The 18071-nt window shown below is 57.9% G+C and overlaps 9 protein-coding genes across 9 annotated transcripts; 5 read left to right on the top strand and 4 right to left on the bottom strand.

Moving 5' to 3' along the window:
- Positions 1 to 221: 221 nt before the first annotated feature.
- SPRG_13382 (hypothetical protein) lies at positions 222 to 2371 on the bottom strand. Its single transcript, XM_012352358.1, has 8 exons — positions 2019 to 2371; positions 1819 to 1968; positions 1447 to 1770; positions 907 to 1397; positions 785 to 855; positions 644 to 734; positions 377 to 597; positions 222 to 328 (listed from the first exon to the last, which is right to left on the bottom strand). The coding sequence occupies exons 1-8, from the start codon at positions 2192 to 2194 to the stop codon at positions 254 to 256; spliced, it is 1599 nt and encodes a 532-aa protein (XP_012207748.1). The 5' UTR covers positions 2195 to 2371; the 3' UTR covers positions 222 to 253.
- A 688-nt stretch (positions 2372 to 3059) lies between these two features.
- Positions 3060 to 4690, top strand: SPRG_13383 (hypothetical protein). The gene has a single exon (XM_012352359.1). It carries the CDS (start codon positions 3082 to 3084, stop codon positions 4645 to 4647), a length of 1566 nt encoding a protein of 521 aa, XP_012207749.1. The 5' UTR covers positions 3060 to 3081; the 3' UTR covers positions 4648 to 4690.
- A 700-nt stretch (positions 4691 to 5390) lies between these two features.
- On the top strand, positions 5391 to 5959 carry SPRG_13384 (hypothetical protein; the record flags this gene model as incomplete). Its single annotated transcript, XM_012352360.1, has 1 exon — positions 5391 to 5959. A coding segment is annotated over one exon (569 nt), but the record flags the coding sequence as incomplete, so codon positions are not given.
- Positions 5960 to 7274: 1315 nt separating this feature from the next.
- SPRG_13385 (hypothetical protein) lies at positions 7275 to 7814 on the top strand (the record flags this gene model as incomplete). The annotated part of the gene is made up of 1 exon (XM_012352361.1): positions 7275 to 7814. One exon carries the CDS (start codon positions 7275 to 7277, stop codon positions 7812 to 7814), a length of 540 nt encoding a protein of 179 aa, XP_012207751.1.
- A 1251-nt stretch (positions 7815 to 9065) lies between these two features.
- Positions 9066 to 9716, top strand: SPRG_13386 (ADP-ribosylation factor). Its single transcript, XM_012352362.1, has one exon. The coding sequence runs from the start codon at positions 9093 to 9095 to the stop codon at positions 9633 to 9635; it is 543 nt and encodes a 180-aa protein (XP_012207752.1). The 5' UTR covers positions 9066 to 9092; the 3' UTR covers positions 9636 to 9716.
- A 212-nt stretch (positions 9717 to 9928) lies between these two features.
- Positions 9929 to 10592, top strand: SPRG_13387 (hypothetical protein; the record flags this gene model as incomplete). Its single annotated transcript, XM_012352363.1, has 2 exons — positions 9929 to 10345; positions 10506 to 10592. The coding sequence occupies 2 exons, from the start codon at positions 9929 to 9931 to the stop codon at positions 10590 to 10592; spliced, it is 504 nt and encodes a 167-aa protein (XP_012207753.1).
- A 111-nt stretch (positions 10593 to 10703) lies between these two features.
- Positions 10704 to 13286, bottom strand: SPRG_13388 (hypothetical protein; the record flags this gene model as incomplete). The annotated part of the gene is made up of 4 exons (XM_012352364.1): positions 10704 to 10816; positions 10901 to 12121; positions 12180 to 13130; positions 13178 to 13286. 4 exons carry the CDS (start codon positions 13284 to 13286, stop codon positions 10704 to 10706), a joined length of 2394 nt encoding a protein of 797 aa, XP_012207754.1.
- Positions 13287 to 14683: 1397 nt separating this feature from the next.
- SPRG_13389 (hypothetical protein) lies at positions 14684 to 16546 on the bottom strand (the record flags this gene model as incomplete). The annotated part of the gene is made up of 1 exon (XM_012352365.1): positions 14684 to 16546. The coding sequence occupies one exon, from the start codon at positions 16544 to 16546 to the stop codon at positions 14684 to 14686; it is 1863 nt and encodes a 620-aa protein (XP_012207755.1).
- Positions 16547 to 17142: 596 nt separating this feature from the next.
- On the bottom strand, positions 17143 to 17963 carry SPRG_13390 (TKL protein kinase; the record flags this gene model as incomplete). The annotated part of the gene is made up of 4 exons (XM_012352366.1): positions 17143 to 17333; positions 17383 to 17503; positions 17558 to 17641; positions 17691 to 17963. The coding sequence occupies 4 exons, from the start codon at positions 17961 to 17963 to the stop codon at positions 17143 to 17145; spliced, it is 669 nt and encodes a 222-aa protein (XP_012207756.1).
- Positions 17964 to 18071: the final 108 nt, after the last annotated feature.

An 18071-nucleotide genomic window follows, 5' to 3' on the forward strand; every position in this document is an offset into this window, starting at 1 on the left:
AATTGTCTAGGATTTCAACGTCGGCGCATTCGGTGCTGTGAAAAATTGAGCATCTCCAGACCCCCACGAGCAAATAGCAGCGCGAAACGCTGGATATAGAGACGTAGAGCGATAATCTTTTAAGACCTTTCCACTCGGATAAGGTTGGTTGGATTTAGATAATTGGGTTTAGATAGTAGTGTTTGTAGATCCTGGTGTCGTCGTCGTCTAGTTGACGTAGTAGGGCTATGCAGGGAAAAAAAGAAAAAAGGGGCTACGACGACAACACGTCTACAAGCGGCGCGCGCACCAGAATCTGGCCGTGCAAGTGGCGCCACGCACGCACAATCTAGCCATCTCTAGATCCACCGACCGTACCAGATCGATCCCATCGTACCTCGTGGATACGGAACGAGTTGCCGAGCACGCGGCGGGTCGAGAGCGGGTCCACAATGTGTGCGTGGACCGCGAAGCTCGCATCGCTGGCCACGTCGTCGAGGGCAAAGTACTCGCCGCCGTTGGCAATGCTCACGCCATACGCGGCAAACTCAAAGCTCATGTGCTGCTCGAGAAACATGAGCAGAAGCATGCCGATATTGCCTTGCCAGACGACCGCATCTAGTACCATCCATTCTTGCATCGAATCCAGTGACAAATCACGCACCATGGCGGAAGAACGTGTAGAGGGTGTTGGGTTGTCGCGCCAGCTCAGGCGTGGGTGGCTCCGTATGGCACACGTGCACGTCGCCGAAACACTATTAGACAGCAGCACCATGATGCCAGCACCAACCAGTCCATGACGTACTTGGAGGAATCGAATGATGAGCACGACGAGCGCGTACGACGAGAGACCGCCTGAGAACGCGCAGCCCAGGCCTATACCCGTCAGGATGATGAGGATGATTCCGTTCGGATTGAGGCGTGTACCGTTGGCCTTGAGGTGTGCCTTGAGCACAAGCGCCAGTGGCCGAAGCGCGGGCATGTACTCGGAGAACTTTTTCACGAGGTCCCGCGACGCCAGTCCCGAGTGACCCGCCGAATGCGCGACGCTAATGTCCATGGGCACCGCGACGTCGCCGAGCCGGTAGACGAACTTGAGCACAGGGATGCTCGCGGCTTCGACGAGCTCGACGTCAGCAACGCATGCCTGGTCGACCACGATCGCGTGGACCTCACGGAGCATCGCAATCGGCGACAGGCCGTGCTTGGCTTCGGGCACGACGATGACGCAGTCGAGGTCGCTGCCTGGAAGCGCGAGCTGCGTGCAAATGGACCCGTACACATCAATGAACGCGTGGGCCCAGCGCGTGACAACCAACCGATTCAAGTACTGCAGCGCCTTGCAGTAGGCTTGGCCCATCGCTGCCATTTCGTCGTCGACGGTAGCGACAAACGCTTCAATCTCGTCCGAGGCCCACCTAGGCGGTCGTGCATTGAGATAGATCGAGCGCTACGTCTCGCACGCACATGATGGTCGAGTGGGCAGAGTACGGGGGCTCTGGCTCCACGGACGCAAACGAGCTGCCTGTGCGATCGCGAGACGCCCGTGGAGGTGTTATTGGCGTATTGTTGTCGCCCCGGGCATGGCCGGTCGGCTTCTTCTTCCGCGACGCGCACGGTGACCGTACTTTCTCGGGTTGTGGCGCACGAGTGGGCTGGACGGTGTGCGGAATATCCTTCTTCGATTCGTTTGTCGACAGCTCGTCGGCCGGCGGCTTGGCGCTCGACTTGCGCGAGCTTTTCGGTGGTCCCTTCTTATCGCGGTGGGTCGTTGATGTATCGACGGGCGAGCTACGCATGAATCCATCAGGTATGCTGTGTGGCTGCCGTGCGCTGTACGGGCGTGGACGTTGTTGCATGGACAAAGAGACAGCGCCGGGCGGTGGGCTTGGCTCGGCCAATGGACTTGATGGAGCATGGCACGGTTGCTGAGAGCCTCCACGCTCGTGCTTTGTCTTGGTATTACATGTCTCGTTGGCGAGCTTGCGTCTACGCAGCGACGACATGATGCAGGGTCGGCGACCGCGTCTGGCTCGTACCGGTACACCAAGCGCGGGCTCGGCGCCATCGGGCTCGATAGCTTCTGCGCCACGTCGCGCGCACTGCCGTCGATGCCACGCCGGCGAGTTCCGTCCTTGGCGTTGTTGCTGTTGTTGTCCTGTCGACCCAACGTCGGGTCGGCCGTGTGGGGCTTGCATTGCAGCGTGGCCACCATAACTATAGGCGCGGTTCGAATGAGGCGCAGATGGTGAGGTCGATGAGGTCAAGCGCGCGTCCGTGGGATGCTCGGGCGGTGCAGGGGTCGGCGCAGGCTCGTCGCGTGATCGATTCCGTCCTTCGGCGGCTGCAAGCTTTTGTGCTCCGCTGCTCACAACGGATTCAACCGGATACTGCGGCTGGCCTCCCATTCCTTCCTTGATTTTGGACTGGCTGTTTGTATGCTATCCGGATTCCCGCCTGGGCCCGTAACCTCCAAAATGAAACTGTCAACCATCGCCGACTCGTCGCGCTGCAGCATGACGCCTGCGGCAGCCGCATGGCCATCCTTGCGGAAGCACATGGCTGCATGCATCTGTCGATGGGCCTGTTGACGGCTCTGGCCATGCGCGCCGGGATCGCCTTCGGGCGCTTGCGGACATGGACCTTCTTCCTGTGCCATCGCGCGCACTCGACGGCCATCAACATGCGTTTAGCCCACTGCGCAGGCCAAACGAATGCCATCAAGGCGATGCTGGTGGTCATAGGATCACCAATACGCTGGGCGAGGTCCTGCCACGGATGCGACGCCGGGCTAAACGCTGTGTTGTGCAGGAGTGGCCTGCCTGGACCGTCGATCGTATCCATGGTACATCGCTGGACATCGCATACGCTTGGCTGCTGGTGCGAGTGATGGGATGCAGCGGTGTCCTCTGCGGCGCCTTCGCCGTTCTTGTGGCAATGGCGCATCGACCACCCAAAATGCACTTGGGCAACGTAGTTTAATGCGCTCAAAAAGCAGTTTATATGGGTATTTGTAGCCAATCGTAAAAACGATACAATAAAATATGGTCGCCGGCTGGTGTCATCTGGCTGGTCATTTTCAGATTGTGGACAGGAAGCAGCATGGACGCCGACTCGATTGTCGCTGCGATCGTCGCCAAGGGCAACGAGGTGCGTGACCTCAAGGCGAAGAAGGAAGACTTCAAGGGCCAGGTGGCCGACCTCGTCACGCTCAAGAAGCAGTTCAAGGACTTGACCGGCAACGACTACCAGCCGCCGGCCGCACCCAAGGCGCCCAAGGCTGAAGCGCCCAAGGCCGAGAACGCCGAGGGTGGCAAGTCCAAGAGCCAGCTCAAGAAGGAGAAGAAGCTTGCGGAGAAGGCGGCGCAGCCCAAGGAGTCCAAGCCCAAGGCCGCCAAGCCGTCCAAGCCGTCGGTGACGGGCCGTCCGACCGAGGCGAGCGCCGCGCCGGTCGACACGGACTTGCTCCTGCGCCAGGCCAAGTATGCGCACTATACGGCGATCAACGGTGACGCGAACGCGCAAAAGGTGACGCCGTGGGACGTCGAAGCCGAGGGCGGCGTCGACTACGACAAGCTCATCGACACGTTTGGCACGTCGCAGCTGACGCAGGACCTCGTCGCGCGCATTGAGAAGCTCACGGGCGTGCGTGCGCACCGGTATCTGCGCCGCGGGTACTTCTTCTCGCACCGCGAGCTCCACGAAATTCTCGACCACTACGAGAAAGGCAACAAGTTTTACCTCTACACGGGGCGCGGGCCGTCGTCCGGGTCGCTGCACATGGGCCACTTGATCCCGTTCACGTTCACGGCGTGGCTCCAAAAGGTGTTTGACGTGCCGCTCGTGATCCAGCTCACGGACGACGAGAAGTACCTCTTCAAGGAGCAGACGTTGGCCGAGTCGGACTTTATGGCCAACGAGAACGCCAAGGACATTATCGCGTGCGGCTTTGACCCGACCAAGACGTTCATCTTCAAGAACTCGGACTACATTGGCACGCTCTACCCCGAAGTGCTCAAGATTCAAAAGTGCGTCACGTACAACCAAGTGCGCGGTATCTTTGGCTTCACGGGCTCGGACAACATTGGCAAGTCGTCGTTCCCCGCGATCCAGGCCGCGCCGTCGTTTCCGCAATGCTTTCCCGTGCCGTTCAGCGGCCGCACGGACCTGCGCTGCTTGATCCCGTGCGCGATCGACCAGGACCCGTACTTCCGCATGACGCGCGACGTCGCACCCCGCATTGGGTATGCCAAGCCGGCGCTGATCCTCTCAAAATTCTTCCCCGCGCTCGAAGGCGCGACCACCAAGATGAGCTCGAGCGGCCCGTCGCCGACCATTTTCGTGTCCGACTCGGCCGCGGACGTGGCCGACAAGATCCGCAAGTACGCCTTCAGCGGCGGTGGCGAGACCAAGGCCGACCACGAAAAATACGGCGCCAACTTGGACGTCGACATCCCGTACCAGTACTTGACGTTCCTGCTCGAGGACGACGCCGAGCTCGCGGCGATCGCGAAAGAGTACGGCGAGGGCCGCATGATGTCGGGCCAGGTCAAGGACAAGCTCATCGAGATTGTCGTTGCATCGAACGCCGACTTCCAGGCCAAGCGCGCGGCCATCACCGACGAACAGGTGCGCCACTTTATGACGGTGCGCCCGCTCGCCTTTTAAGAAGGCGCTCGGATAAGATGAATAATCCACTGGTTGCTACTCTACGAGTGTGTATGCTGCCGAGACGACATTCAATAGACTTGCGCGATGCTGTGCACGGGGGCAGCGAGACGGGTTGGCGAGTCGCGTGACTAATGACAGACATATCGTGGCCATGAGCTTGAGAGAATAATGGCGAGGACAAGGGACTTGAGATCCCGTCCATTTTCACCGGTTTATCGACGGACTAATGACTTTTCTATGGCCTTGTCTATTGCTTTGGTCCATTGGTAGCTGGTATCGCACTGGTTGGACCTTATGCGATAACGGAGCATTTGAAACCGACGCGTAACAAAATATACCAAGTGTTGTACGATGGACAACGTTGAATCTATCGGTACTGCGGCGTTGGCGCCAAGAAGAGGCTCGTGCATCGCTACGACGCATGGCATTCGCGGTTGCTTTATAAGCTACAGTATCGCATGCAAGCCCCGTCCATGAGCCTTGCTCATTGTATATTGTACCGAATCTACAAAGCCTTGGTGGCTCGATGGGCCTCGGATATTATTGTCTTGCTTGAGGAAGTAACACCGTGGCCAAAGTGCTACACTAGTACTTGGAGTGGCACGCCTGCTGAAAAAATCAAGAGGATCGTGTCGGACGATGCAGATCGAACGCGTGCTTGCGTTTGATTGGCCACCTCCCCATGACGTGGCACGACGTGGCGCATCGTACAGATTGGAGGGGGAGCGCACTTGCCTTTTCGATGGGTCTCGTCTACTCGCGGTTGTGGCAGCTCTTTGCGCCAAACAAAAAGACTCGGTTGGTCATGCTGGGCCTCGACGCCGTTGGCAAAACCACACTCCTCTACCAGCTTCAGCGCACGCTTCAACCGACAGACAATATCGAACCGATCACGACCATATCGACAATTGGCTTCAACGTCGAGCGGTTCCAGTTCCAAGGCCTCGACTGCACGTTGTGGGACGTTGGTGGCAACTACCGCCTCTCGTCGATCGTGCGCCACTACTGCGAAGGCGCTGACGCAATCCTCTTTGTCGTTGATACCACCGACAATGCGCGCATGGGCTCGGCACGTGACCATCTGCACAGCATTTTAGCGTCCGACGACCTTCGAGACGTGGTTCTTCTTGTCTACGCCAACAAACAAGATCTTCCGCAGGCCATGAGCATTGCGGATGTGACCGAGGCGCTTCAATTGCTCGCGGTGCGTCAGCGGTGGTTTGTCCAAGCGTGCTGTGCGACAACAGGCGACGGACTTTACGACGGTCTGCGCTGGCTCGCCACAGCGCTGCGTAAGACGTCGTGTTAATGGAATGCATGAGGTGCACACCTTTCCACATTTCGCCACCAACAACCAGGCAACAACTGTGCCGAGGACAGAAAGATACATTTTAGCATCACAACGCCATCCGCCACCAGGCGCGCCTTTCAAACCGATCGCAATGTGCTGTCTCTGGTCGCTCTACATGTGTCTGTACTGGTTGCTTGGTCACAAGACGCGCCTGCTCCTGCTGGGCCTCGACGCGGCGGCCAAGACAACGATCCTCTACAACCTCAAGCTCGGCGATGTTGTAACGACACGGATACAACTGTTGGCTTCAACGCCGAGATACCAAAGGTTTTCACTGCATGTCGTGGGATACGGCAGGCCAAGAGTCCCTTCGGCAGCTCTATTTGTCGACCTTGCAAAAGGCCAGTGTACTCGTGTTTACCGCTGACGCCAGCGCTACGATCAAGGAAACGCGCTATGAGCTGAACATGCTCTTGGCCACAAATGAGCTGCAAGACGCCATTCTGCTCATCTTTGCCACCAAGCACGACCGTCCGTCCGTGGGCCATGAGCACCGACACGATCATCGACGCGCTGCGCTCGCTGCGCCGCCCATAGCAGCCACCGCGATGGCCGTCGGGACAAGCGAGAAGGACGCTGCGCGGGGAGCTGGTGAGTGTCGAGCCATCCGCCTTCAGTGCACCGGTGGCGCTCGCAAGTTTGAATCGCAATATGCGCGGATACTTTCCATGAGCTTGACTGTAAACCGATGTTTTTCCTTTTGTTCGCCTTGACCTAGCCTTGAGTTTGCCTTTTGATTGACTGCTAGTCTTTTGTTTGCCTTTAGCCAGAAGCATTTCTCTCGATCGCGACGCCTGGAAGGGACTTGACAGAGGTGTGTTGTCGTCTTGGACCTCTCTTGCGGTCGCAGGTGCCCCGGGTGACTCAGAAGAGCTAGACGAGCCCCCGCGCCGTCGCCTGCGCAGGCACTGCCCGGCGAGTGAATGAAGGAGAAGAGATTGCTAGTCTCTTCGCATGACAAGTCGTTGTATCACACGAATAAATGAATAGCAAAAGAGTGGGAAATGATCTGCAACGGGATAAGAAAAAGATTTAGCCGTCAACAAATCGGAAATGGAGCGCAAACCGATGGCAAACGAATCGGCAAGAACGACCCGATAGGGACCTGTGAGTCCTTTCTGGTGTTTCAGTTTCGCGTTGTTCAACGAACGAACATCAAGCGCGTTGTTCCAACTGTTGCAAGATTTTGATTGGCTACACGGCCGTGACGTGGCACGATGTGGGCCTCTGGGCAATGTTCTATCCAACTTCAGAGACCGCTCGCACATTTCAAATGGGTCTCGGTTGCTCGTATCTCTTGCGGCGCTTTGCGTCGCGCCAGGAGACCAAAATGGTTATGCTGGGTCTCGACGCCGTCGGCAAAACGACGATCCTCTACCAGCTTCGGCTCGGCGAGTGCGTCTCAACGATCTCGACCAGCGGCATGAACGTCGAGAAGTTCCAGTTCGAGAACCTTGATTGCACCGTGTGGGATCTTGGCAGCAGTTATCGCGCCTCGGCGATCGTCCACCACTACTACGAAGGCGCCGACGCGATCCTGTTTGTCGTCGATGCCAACGATCGTGCGCGCATCGAATTTGCGCGCCGCCAACTGCACGAGATGGCCGTCGCCGACGAGCTCCAAGACGCGGTCATTCTCGTCTATGCCAACAAACAAGATCTCCCAGAGGCCATGAGCGTTCCCGAGTTGACCGAAGCACTCCAATTGCACTCGGCTCATCAGCGGTGGTTTGTCCAAGCGTGCTGCGCAACGACGGGCGAGGGCCTCCACGACGGTCTGCGCTGGCTGACCACGACACTGTGTACACAGTAGCATGCTATTTATTTATATTTTGGCTACCATTGACCGTCATTTCGTCCATAGTCCAGACATACCAACCGTGGAAATGTGGTGTGTGGCACGGCTCAAAAGTGGCCAGGCTACATCCAACAACAAATAGTGCATCAACGTTGCCATGAAGATGTGCTTCCGAGGAGCTGGTACGATGCGGTTGCCTTACCACACCCTTGCTAATACTTTTGGGGCAGTGACGTGATTGATGGCGTGGTAAAGGCGATCCACAAGGTGGCGAGGTGGTGATCGAGCACTTTTTTTCGACGTATCCAACGACAACAGTGTACCATGGATTGGGTTTTTCAAACCCTCGGGTCCTATTGCAACGATAAAGAGAACAATATTATTACCGCCACGGGACCGTTTGCTGATAAGAAATGGCACTGGATGAGACACCGTTGGAGCTGGCGATTTTTCCCTTCATCTCGTCAACCGACGAGACGAGCCATACGGCAATGGAGTTTGTTCTCCCTATTTATCAAACAAGGCGTCAACAATAGTGTTCAGTGACGGGATATTCTGAAAGATGGGACCTCTTCCAACGATAGAGAGAAACATATATCTACCGCCACGGGACCGCTTGCTGAGAAAAGACAGCATTTGATGAGCCGTTGGTGAAGTAGCGCTTTCCGTGTTTGGTCATAAAGCCGCACGGACTATTGCAACGATGGGACTTGTTCCCCTTTAGGACATAGAGTTGGCCGGCCTCGCATGCTGCTTGCGGAGCTTATCCGAGCGTAGATCCCGAGATGACGAATATCTGTGGTATCGAACGTCGCCAGGCGAGGCTGAGGTAAAATCTAGATCTCTAAATGGGACAATCTGCATAATCACATTTACAGCGAGCGAAATGACGCCCTGAATTGCGTCAGTACCGAAACATCATGCTCTACAACAGACAGCACTGGAGTACACATGGACGAACGAAAATGAGTATCATGGGGCGGTAGATCTACTACGCAACATCTTGTCGCATTGGGCGTGCGATTGACGCAGGAAATTTGGGTTGTCATTTCCACTCTCGGTTTGGTTTGGCTCTCTTTGTCCATGCCAGTGCGTATAAACGTTAGGGTTTGCTATGGGAGATATGGATCGTGTTTGGTTTGAAGATGCCCATTGACGTGCTGACGTTTGATTGGCCCATACGTGATGACGTGGCGCCACGACAACAAAGTATCGTTGACAGTTGACAGTGGGCCGCCCATGGACACCATTACATTCCAATTTGCAGTCGCGGGCGCATTCAGTAGAAACACAATGGGTCTTCTCCAGTCGTTCTTGATGCGCTTTCAATTGGTCTCTACTCGCGACACGCGTCTGCTCATGCTTGGCCTCGACGCGGCGGGCAAGACGACGATCCTCTACAAGCTCAAGCTCGGCGACGTCGTCACGACGATTCCCACGATCGGCTTCAACGTCGAGACGCTGGATGTTCACGGCTTCCACTGCACGGTTTGGGACATTGGCGGCCAAGACCGGATCCGGTCGCTGTGGCGCCACTACTACCAGAACACGAGCGCCATCATCTTTGTCGTCGACGCCAACGACGTGGACCGCATGGACGAGGCGCGTCACGAGCTTCACACACTCTTGTCCTCGGACGAGCTCGAAAACGCAGTCGTTCTCGTCTACGCCAACAAGCAAGACCTGCCGCAAGCGGTGAGCGCAGCCAACATTACAGAGGCTCTGGGCTTGCGCTCGATGCGTCGCCCGTGGTTTGTACAGGCGTGCTGTGCGACTTCAGGCGACGGGCTTCATGAAGGCCTCCACTGGCTCGTCAAGGCACTTCGCAAGCCATGATGCAATGACGCCCACCAATCTCTTACTGTATGTTTTCTACAACTGTACAACTAGCCACTTTATAACAAATCAACAAGCCCATCTTTCGTATTTCACTTTACAATGGGATGTGGGCTATCGAAAGCACATTGCTCGTCCTAATGGACCGTGTTGGTGTTGTGGCCCTCGAACACGATCGTGTGTCATCGCTGTTCCACTTGGCGGGATTTGATTGGTTCTGATCACATGACGTGGCGCGCTGTGGATAGCATTTGGTCGCCGCATCCAAATTTAGAGGTCCGTCGTCATTTTCGATGGGCTCCATCTCCTCGGCGGTCTCGCGCCTCTTTGCGTCAAACCATGAGACGCGCGTGATCATGGTGGGCCTTGACACGGCGGGTAAATCCACAATCCTCTATCAGCTGCGGCTCGGCGAGAGCATCACAACGATCCCAACCATTGGCTTCAACGTCGAGCAAGTCCAGCTCGAGGGCTTCAACTTCACATTGTGGGACATTGGTCCGCCTCTCGACAGGCGTACGGCACTACGACAACAACGTAAAAGCTGTCGCTCGATTCGCCAGCGGTGGTTTGTCCAGCCGTGCTGCGCTGTCACGGGTGCGGGCCTTTACGAAGGGCTCCACTGGATCGCCACCGCACTCGGCGCACCATCTCCATCTGATACAGCCACCATCGAGACCACGACAACGATCGCGCCCTCTGAGGAAACAGTTCTGATGTCAATTACTAACATGTAGTTCGCAGGCGATGACCCATGATCAAGCGTTCGCAATGGCACCTTCTCTTGATGCTGCTCCTCGGCGGCATCCTCATGTGTCAATGACCCATGGTGGTCAAACTGCCATGGCTCGCCCTACATGCTCATGTAAGACGTTTCTGCAGTTCTTGTCATCGCAGCGGCCCGAATGGAGCCATACAGTGCCCGTGAAGAAGGCTGGCAGCGCGTCGGTCCAATAACGATAGTCCACTGCTTCGTCAAGTTTGTCCAATCAGTATGTGTATTATATACTCCATCATAAATCAAGCGTTCTATCATCATCTACTAGTGGTACAGAGACGCAAACCAACTTACGCCGACGCATGCGCCGCGACAAACGCCGCCACGTCGTCCTTGAGGACTCGGCGTTGAGCCCGAGATCGCGGCGGCCAAAAGTGCCTTGAGCTTGGTCTGCTTCTCCGCGCTGAGCGGCGCCATCGGCGCGTCAAGACCCGTGAGCTCGACGACACCCGCCACCACAAGCGGCGCCATCATCTCGGCGAGGTACTTGGCCGCGAGCGGAATGTCAATCTCCAAGTCTTCCAAAACTCCAAAATGTCCGTGAGCGACCGGACGACCGCGACCGGGTCGACGAGACCGGCGGCGAAGAGACCGGCGACGAACGGACCGACCGCCGTGCGCTCGACCTGGCTGTGCTCGAGGCCGTGGTTGAGAACCGCCGTTGCAATGGCTTCCGTGTGCGCGAGTGCGTCCGGGAGGCTCGCCACGACTTCGGCAATGTCATTCTCGTGCGCAAACTCCTTCAGCATCGAAATCGCCTTCTTCTTGAGGTCGTCCTCCGAACGACCGGCGACGACCGGCGCCGGCGCGGGCCGCCGCGACGACGGGCGTCGACGCCGACGGCAACGACGCAAGCGACGACGAGCGGTGGAAACCGCCCTTGGACGACGACGCAGGGTTGCGCGGAGGGCGCTCGACCGACCACGGCGGCTGTCACGCGAGCGAGCACCACGATCGCTACGGTCCGGACGGTCGCTGCGGTCGTTCCGGTCGTTGCGGCCCGACGGCGGCGGGCCATTCTTGTTGCCAAAGCGCTTGTTGTCCGGGACGCTGATGGATTTGGTCATCTTGGGCTTGCTCGGAATCGTCTCCCACCCATCCGGGTCGCTCGGCGCCGCCGCGACCACCGACGAGCTGCTGCGACGCGGCGCCGACATGGGCGGCGCGGCCATCGACTGGCTCTTCTGGAGCGCACGGGGCTTGGGCGCACCGGCAGCCTTGACGCGCTCTTCGCGGGCGACCTGCGCGTGCACTTCGGCAATTGTCGTCGCCTTGACTTCCTTGATGCGCGACACGTACTTGGCGGCGCGGAGGTCGAGGAGGTCCTGGAGCATAAAGCGAACACGCGTGCAGAGCTTGTCCTTGGCGCCCGCAAGCTTGGCAATCAAGTCGAAGTACTGCTCCATGAGCGTCTTCTCGACCGGGACCGCTTGGGCACGCTCTTCGAGGCGCGCACCAATCGTCGACATGAGCTTGCACATGCACTCGAGGTTCTCCTCATCGGGCGACTCGAGGTTGCCAAAGAGGCGCTGGATGCACTCGTGCATGATGCGGCTGCTGAGCATGCCCTGCTTGTAGAGCTCGCCAATGAACCGAATGTGGCCGAGCGTCGCGCGCTTCAGGATCAGCGCCTTCTCCGCGAGCGCCGCCACGCTGAGCGCGTCCGTGTCCGACTCGTTCAGACTCGTGAGCGGCGTGACCTCGAATTCTACAAAAGGTGATATGCGACATGAGCAAGTGCAAAGTGGTGCGTCAGCATGACATACCCTTCTGGCAGCGCGTCAACAGCAGCGTGCGAAAGAGCTTGGCCGTGTTGCGCTCGCCGTCGGCTTCGTCTTCCGACACGACAAGCGGCATATCGGTGCGGGCCATCTTGGTGCAGAGCTCGGCGTACATGGCCGAGAAATGCCACTCCATCTGCGCCTTCTTGACCACCATATCGATGGCGCCCTTGAGCACATCGAGCGAGTTGACGGCGACGGTGATGAGCTGGTCCGAGAGGCGCTCAAACTTTTCAACCGACAGCTTGTTGAGAATCGACTGGACGCCCTGCAAGTGTTCTTCGGTCGTGACGGCGTCGACGACGCCACGCGCCACCTTGGGCTTCCAGCGCGTCTCTTCGTTGATCGAGAGCGGCTTGACGTTCGAGAGGTCCTCTTCAATCGGCGCCGAGTGGTGCTTCTTGCCCTTGCGCGACTTCTTCGGGCGGTCGTGGTGCGACGACTTGCCGCCGTGGTGCGGCTTGTCGTCCTTGGTCTGCAGATACAAGGCGCGCGCAATCTTCGAGTCGCCAGGCGTCGCAATTACAATGCAGCCAATGAGCGACTGCGGCACGGGGCACAGCTCGGGCTCCATCGCCATCATCTCGGCGATCGTATACGTGATGCGGCGCTTGCGGCCGGGCGAGACGGGGTCGACCGACGAGACGGCCGGCGCAGCCTCAACGACCGGCGCAGCCTCAACGACCGGAGCAACGACGACCGGGGCCACGACAACCACGGGCGCCTCGACCTCTTCCTTCTCCGAGGCCGACGAGGCCGTCGAGATGGGCGACGCAGCCGGTTGCGACTCGGCCTCAGGCTCGGGCTTGCATGGCGTCGAGGGCGCAATGGTCTCGACCGCCGCCGCCACCGGCGACGCAGGCGCGGCGACAGTCACGGGAACATCCGCCTTGATCGGCGCCGGCGGCGTGAACACGGGCGCGGCCGGCGTCATGCCTACGACATTCTGGATAAGAATGCAATGAGCTGGGACGAGGACGCACCCGAAGGCACAAAGGCCTTGGCCGTGGGCTTGAGGAAGGAGGGCACGAACGTGCTCGCGGACGCGCGGAGCACGCTCTTCGGCTTGGGGGTCTGCTGCTGGTCGGCCATGTCGGGAACGCCAAAATGACGATCCCTTCAAATTGGTTGGTTTTTAGCACCGACCAATGGCCTCGCGGTAAAGTCGCCGACCCCGTTTATTGTATTGCATACAGATCGCCAATGTATTTTAGACGGGCCAACGAAATGCGACCAGCCAGTTTGCCGTTGAAGATCGGATAAACGCACGCAACTTCGTTGGATGGAAAGTTGCCTTTGGTTGCAGTTCGGTGGGTACCATCTCCGGGAACGACCTCGATAGAAGTGGACCATGGAAGTGAACTAATAAATCTGTTTTCTCATCTTGCCGTGGTGGAACTCAGTGGTGATGTGCCGGCCACAAGCACGGGGAGATGGTTCTAGCAGGCCTGCTCCACACATGGTCTGCTACCTATCTCAAGTCGAGCTTCATGGCGCGAGCGTCTCTCAGTTGACACCGTCGTAGCCGAGACAGAGGAGGTACTACAGCAGCTCAAAGTGACCGCTCTTGGCGGCGACGTTGACGTACACGTCGTCCCACCCACCGAGACGATGCGCCACGACGAACTGAGCAACGTTCAAGTGACCGCCCTCCGTAGAGAAGAACCTCGGTCCAGCAATGAAGATGCGCAGTTCCAACAACAGTGTCCGTGCCACAACCAAGACGTCGACATGGCCCTTGGTTGCGGCACGGACAACGTTGTTGGAACTGCACATCTTCATTGCAGGACCGAGGTCCTCCACCGCACGCGGACACGCCTTGCAGCCAAAGGGCGCAGGAACGACTACCAGCGTGATCTCGCGACAAAGCACAATTCACGAAGCTCTGCGCGGAACCGACAATCCACGTAACAAACATCTTGACAGCGGTCTCGGTTTCGTGGACCCCGTCGTGCAGCCCGATCACCCCCGCGAGCTATGCATGACAGGTCAGAAAACTGCTCCGTCCGAGCGTAGCGACTCGTGCAACCGCTTGGTCACGAGGCTTCTCGCTTCACCAGCCCTTCCTTCATGACAATACATCCTTCATGACAATACTTAGTACTTTACATGCGTTTGTTGTGCAGTGTTGATGGGTAGTTTGTCCACGCTGCCAAGACAGCTGTCACACCAACAACGCTCAAGCAGTCAACGGAAGACGAGGCGTAAAAAGCACACAAAGTTGGTGTTTTATGTGGTCGGCGGCCAAATATATCAATAAGAGTGTGACTGCGCTTGCCTTGTACTAAATTGTTGGACAGGATGGCAGCAGCCATGACAAGCGCCGTGATGCTAGGTCGTGCAAGGGCCAAACGTGCGATGCACTGGGTCAAGCCAACGCGTGAGCAAACCCATCGCTACATCGTGCCGATTCACGTAGCGAACCGAGGAAGAATCGAGGCAATCCGAAACAATACAACGCTGTTTATACGAACGCAGCCGTAGCAACACTAATAGCCCTCCGATATCTCGGACGCCTTGCGCTTGAGGCTGCGTTCGTAGAGCGCAATCAACGTCGGGGACGTTCGATGGTCGTGTGCCAGCAGCGCCGCGCACCGATAGCTCCGCGTCGTGTACGCGTGCACTGCGGTTGTATCCAAGTGCGCCGCCGCGCCAGGCTGCTCGACGAGCCACCGAAGCATGTCGACATTGTCTGTCTCGGCCGCCGCCTTCAAGGACTTGGCCATCGCGCCTTCGCGGTGCGTCAAGAAGAACGAAACGAGGTCGGTCTGGCCACTGTGCACGGCGCCGCGGACCGTGTCGTCGTTGAAGCCGTCGTAGTTGTGCTCGTGCACAAACCGAACCACATCGAGGTGGCCCGCGTTCGCTGCGTTGTACACAAAGTGCGGCTGCCACCCTGGAATTTGGTTATCGTGGGCGAACTGCGCAATGTTCATATGGCCAAAGTAGCTCGCGCGGCTCCAGACGTCGGCCATGCCAAAGCCAGCCGCGTGGTACATGCTGAGAACGTCGACGTGGCCAAACTCGGCCGCGTGCTCGACGACGCCACAATACGTGACCGTGGCATGGAGCCCCAGCACGGTCTGGGCACATGCGCAGAGGCGGCGACCACGACCGTTGAGCTCCACACGTCGCGTCGGCACGAGAAGCCGGAGGCCGAGCGCGGCAAGAAGATCCTTCTCCCCAAGTGCCATCGCGTAGGCAAAGAGATGGGGTTGGCACAAGCGGTGGAGCTGCCCGAGGTCGTGGCGCGCCAGCCAGCGACCAAACGCCTCGTGGTACACTGCGAATGCACTGGCCGTGGGCACGTGCCGGTCGTAGTTGCGGTAGAGAGCAAGGTCGTCGCAGAGCGCGTGCAACGCGACGGTACTCTCGTCGACTCCGGCTTGATACGCGACGATGATCTTCAAGAGGTTGGCGGAGAGGAGCACAGAGTTGATGCACTGCTCGTAAGCGTACTGGGCCATCGCGTCACGGATGCACTGAACGATGGCGTCGGACGCGCAGCAGTACACGGCCGTCGCATCCGCGCTGCCCAAGAACGCCCAAGCTTCCGGCTGCGTGCACAGCCAGCGAAGAATGCTGAATCGGCCACACTCGACCGCGTCAATAAGCGCATGCTTCAGCAGCACCTTTGGTGAGGGATGACGTGCGAGGAGGTCTTGAACAGTCGCTAGATGGTCGAAGGCGATGGCCAATCTGAGCGTCTCCCGGTTGACGCCGCTGTAGCCGAGACGGAGGAGGTACTGCAGCAGCTCAAAATGACCGTTCTTGGCGGCGACGTTGATGTAAGTGTCGTCCCATGCACCAAGTTCTTGCGCGATGACGTACTCGGCGACGTCAACGCGGCCACCAGCGCACACTGCCGCCCAAATGTCGTTGGTAGCCAAGCCCAAACCAATAAGAATGCCCAGCAACTCGAGTTGGCCCTTGGCTGCTGCCCGATAGACGATCTGGCGACTGCGCATCTTCATTGCAGGGCCGAGATCCTTGACTGCATAAGGGCACGCCTTGCAGCCATAAGCGTCCAGCACGAGCAGCTCCTTGGTCCACATGACCAACTCTCGGTCGATTAGCCACTGAAGCACAATGACATCGCCGCATGCAATCGCGTGTGCAAAGAGATGGGGCACGCAGAGCGAAGCGAGCTCATCGACGCCATGGACCGTGATCCAGGAGTGCATGTTCGTGGCGTCGTCGGGGCGAGGCGGCTCGTCCGTGTAGCTGCCGAGCGCGATGGCGCGGCAGTGCAGTGGGTTGCCGAGCGCCATGTTCGCCACACCGGCTTGGTAGACGCAGATGCGTGCGAGCATACGTGGCGTGCGGAGGACTTGGGCGGCGACGCTCACCATGTTGTCTTGGCAAATTGCGGAATTGACCGGATAAGCGTCCGGATGTCGGCGCTATTTCCGCAAAGTGGGGATTCGACGTTGGACTTTTCACCGTGCACAGTATACTCCAAAGAGTGAGGAGAGGGAATCCAAGGTGTTGAGCACCCTGGCACATGCCTTTCCATGCAGCAAGTGAGCCTTGCAGCGAGCTCATCCCCTTTGGCGGTCGAGCACAGGATTGGCTAGAATCTCCTCCGAATTTACAGCCAATCGACGCCGTGTAACTTGACTGCAGCCAATCACACGTACGCTCAAAGTGGCCAATCACCGATCAGGCGCCAACACAAGAAACGATCTTTGTTGCCATCCGCCTTTTTATTGTAGCTGCCCTACGTCATGTGTCCTTCCCAGTCACGCGCTTGCTTGCGACAAGAGCTGCTGCCTCTGCGCAACAAGGCTCGCAAATTGCTCTGCGCGACAAAATAATTAGCTGGGCGCATCACGACGTCCTCAACCATGACGACACCAAGCCGATGTGTATAATGGGACTACTAGTACAGTGTATAAGGACTAAACATTCCTGGATCCTTGTGCATTGACTAGAATTATCGCTGCATTTAAAGTGTGGCGCGAATCTCCTGCCGAATCGTATGCGCGACTTCGAGCGCTGTCGGGCGAGCCTCGGGCGACCACGCAATGCAGGCCTCGGCGACGTGGCGCACCCACAGCGGCAGTTGCGTTCCAAACGACGGTCGGATCGACCCCGTCATGACGCGCCCCATGATTGCGGTATCGACGAGCGGGTGACCTACGCATCAAGTATCGTCCCAGCGTCCAGTACGAGGACTGTGTCGTACCGCTCGTGTTGCGAAGGTCCGAGTACGGAATTGAGTGCGTGCTTAGCTCCGAGAGCACGACGCCAAACGAGTAGATATCGGCAGCCGTCGAGTACTGAATGTCGAGAAGAATCTCGGGCGCCTACAAAGTGTCTTTGTCAGTTTTCATTTTCACGTCGTCTTCAAAAAGGACAACCATCCAGCGGTACGTGCCGACACCAAACGTCATCGTGTCGGTCGTGGTTTCACGCGACGTGCCAAAATCAGTGACTTTCGTGCCCTAAAATGATGCGAGAACTCTAAAATCCGTCCGAAATATCACAGTGCACCTTCTTCGAGTCCAAGAGCACATTGCGGGACTTGAAGTCGCGATGGATAATATCGAGTGAGTGCAAGTACGCGAGGCCTTCCGCCATGCTCAACATGCACGCAATCTTCTCGTGCCACGAAAAGCCGCGAGCGTCACCGTCGGGCGTCGGGGGCGCCGTGGCTTGAAGGACCCCCCGAAGGTCGCCTCGGTCCATCCACTCGAGCACCATTTGCAGCTCCGACGGAACGCGCCAGCTCGCACCAATGGATGCGACAATGTACGGGCTTGACATGCTATACAGACATGACACTTGGTCTCCACGATCGTCCAACTGAAACTATTCATTGAAGTATACCGTGAGGCGAGAAGAATCTCGTTGGCAAACTGCTCAATCGCAGAG

The sequence above is a fragment of the Saprolegnia parasitica genome (assembly GCF_000151545.1).
Source record: "Saprolegnia parasitica CBS 223.65 unplaced genomic scaffold supercont2.97, whole genome shotgun sequence".
Taxonomy (NCBI): Eukaryota; Oomycota; class Saprolegniomycetes; order Saprolegniales; family Saprolegniaceae; genus Saprolegnia; species Saprolegnia parasitica.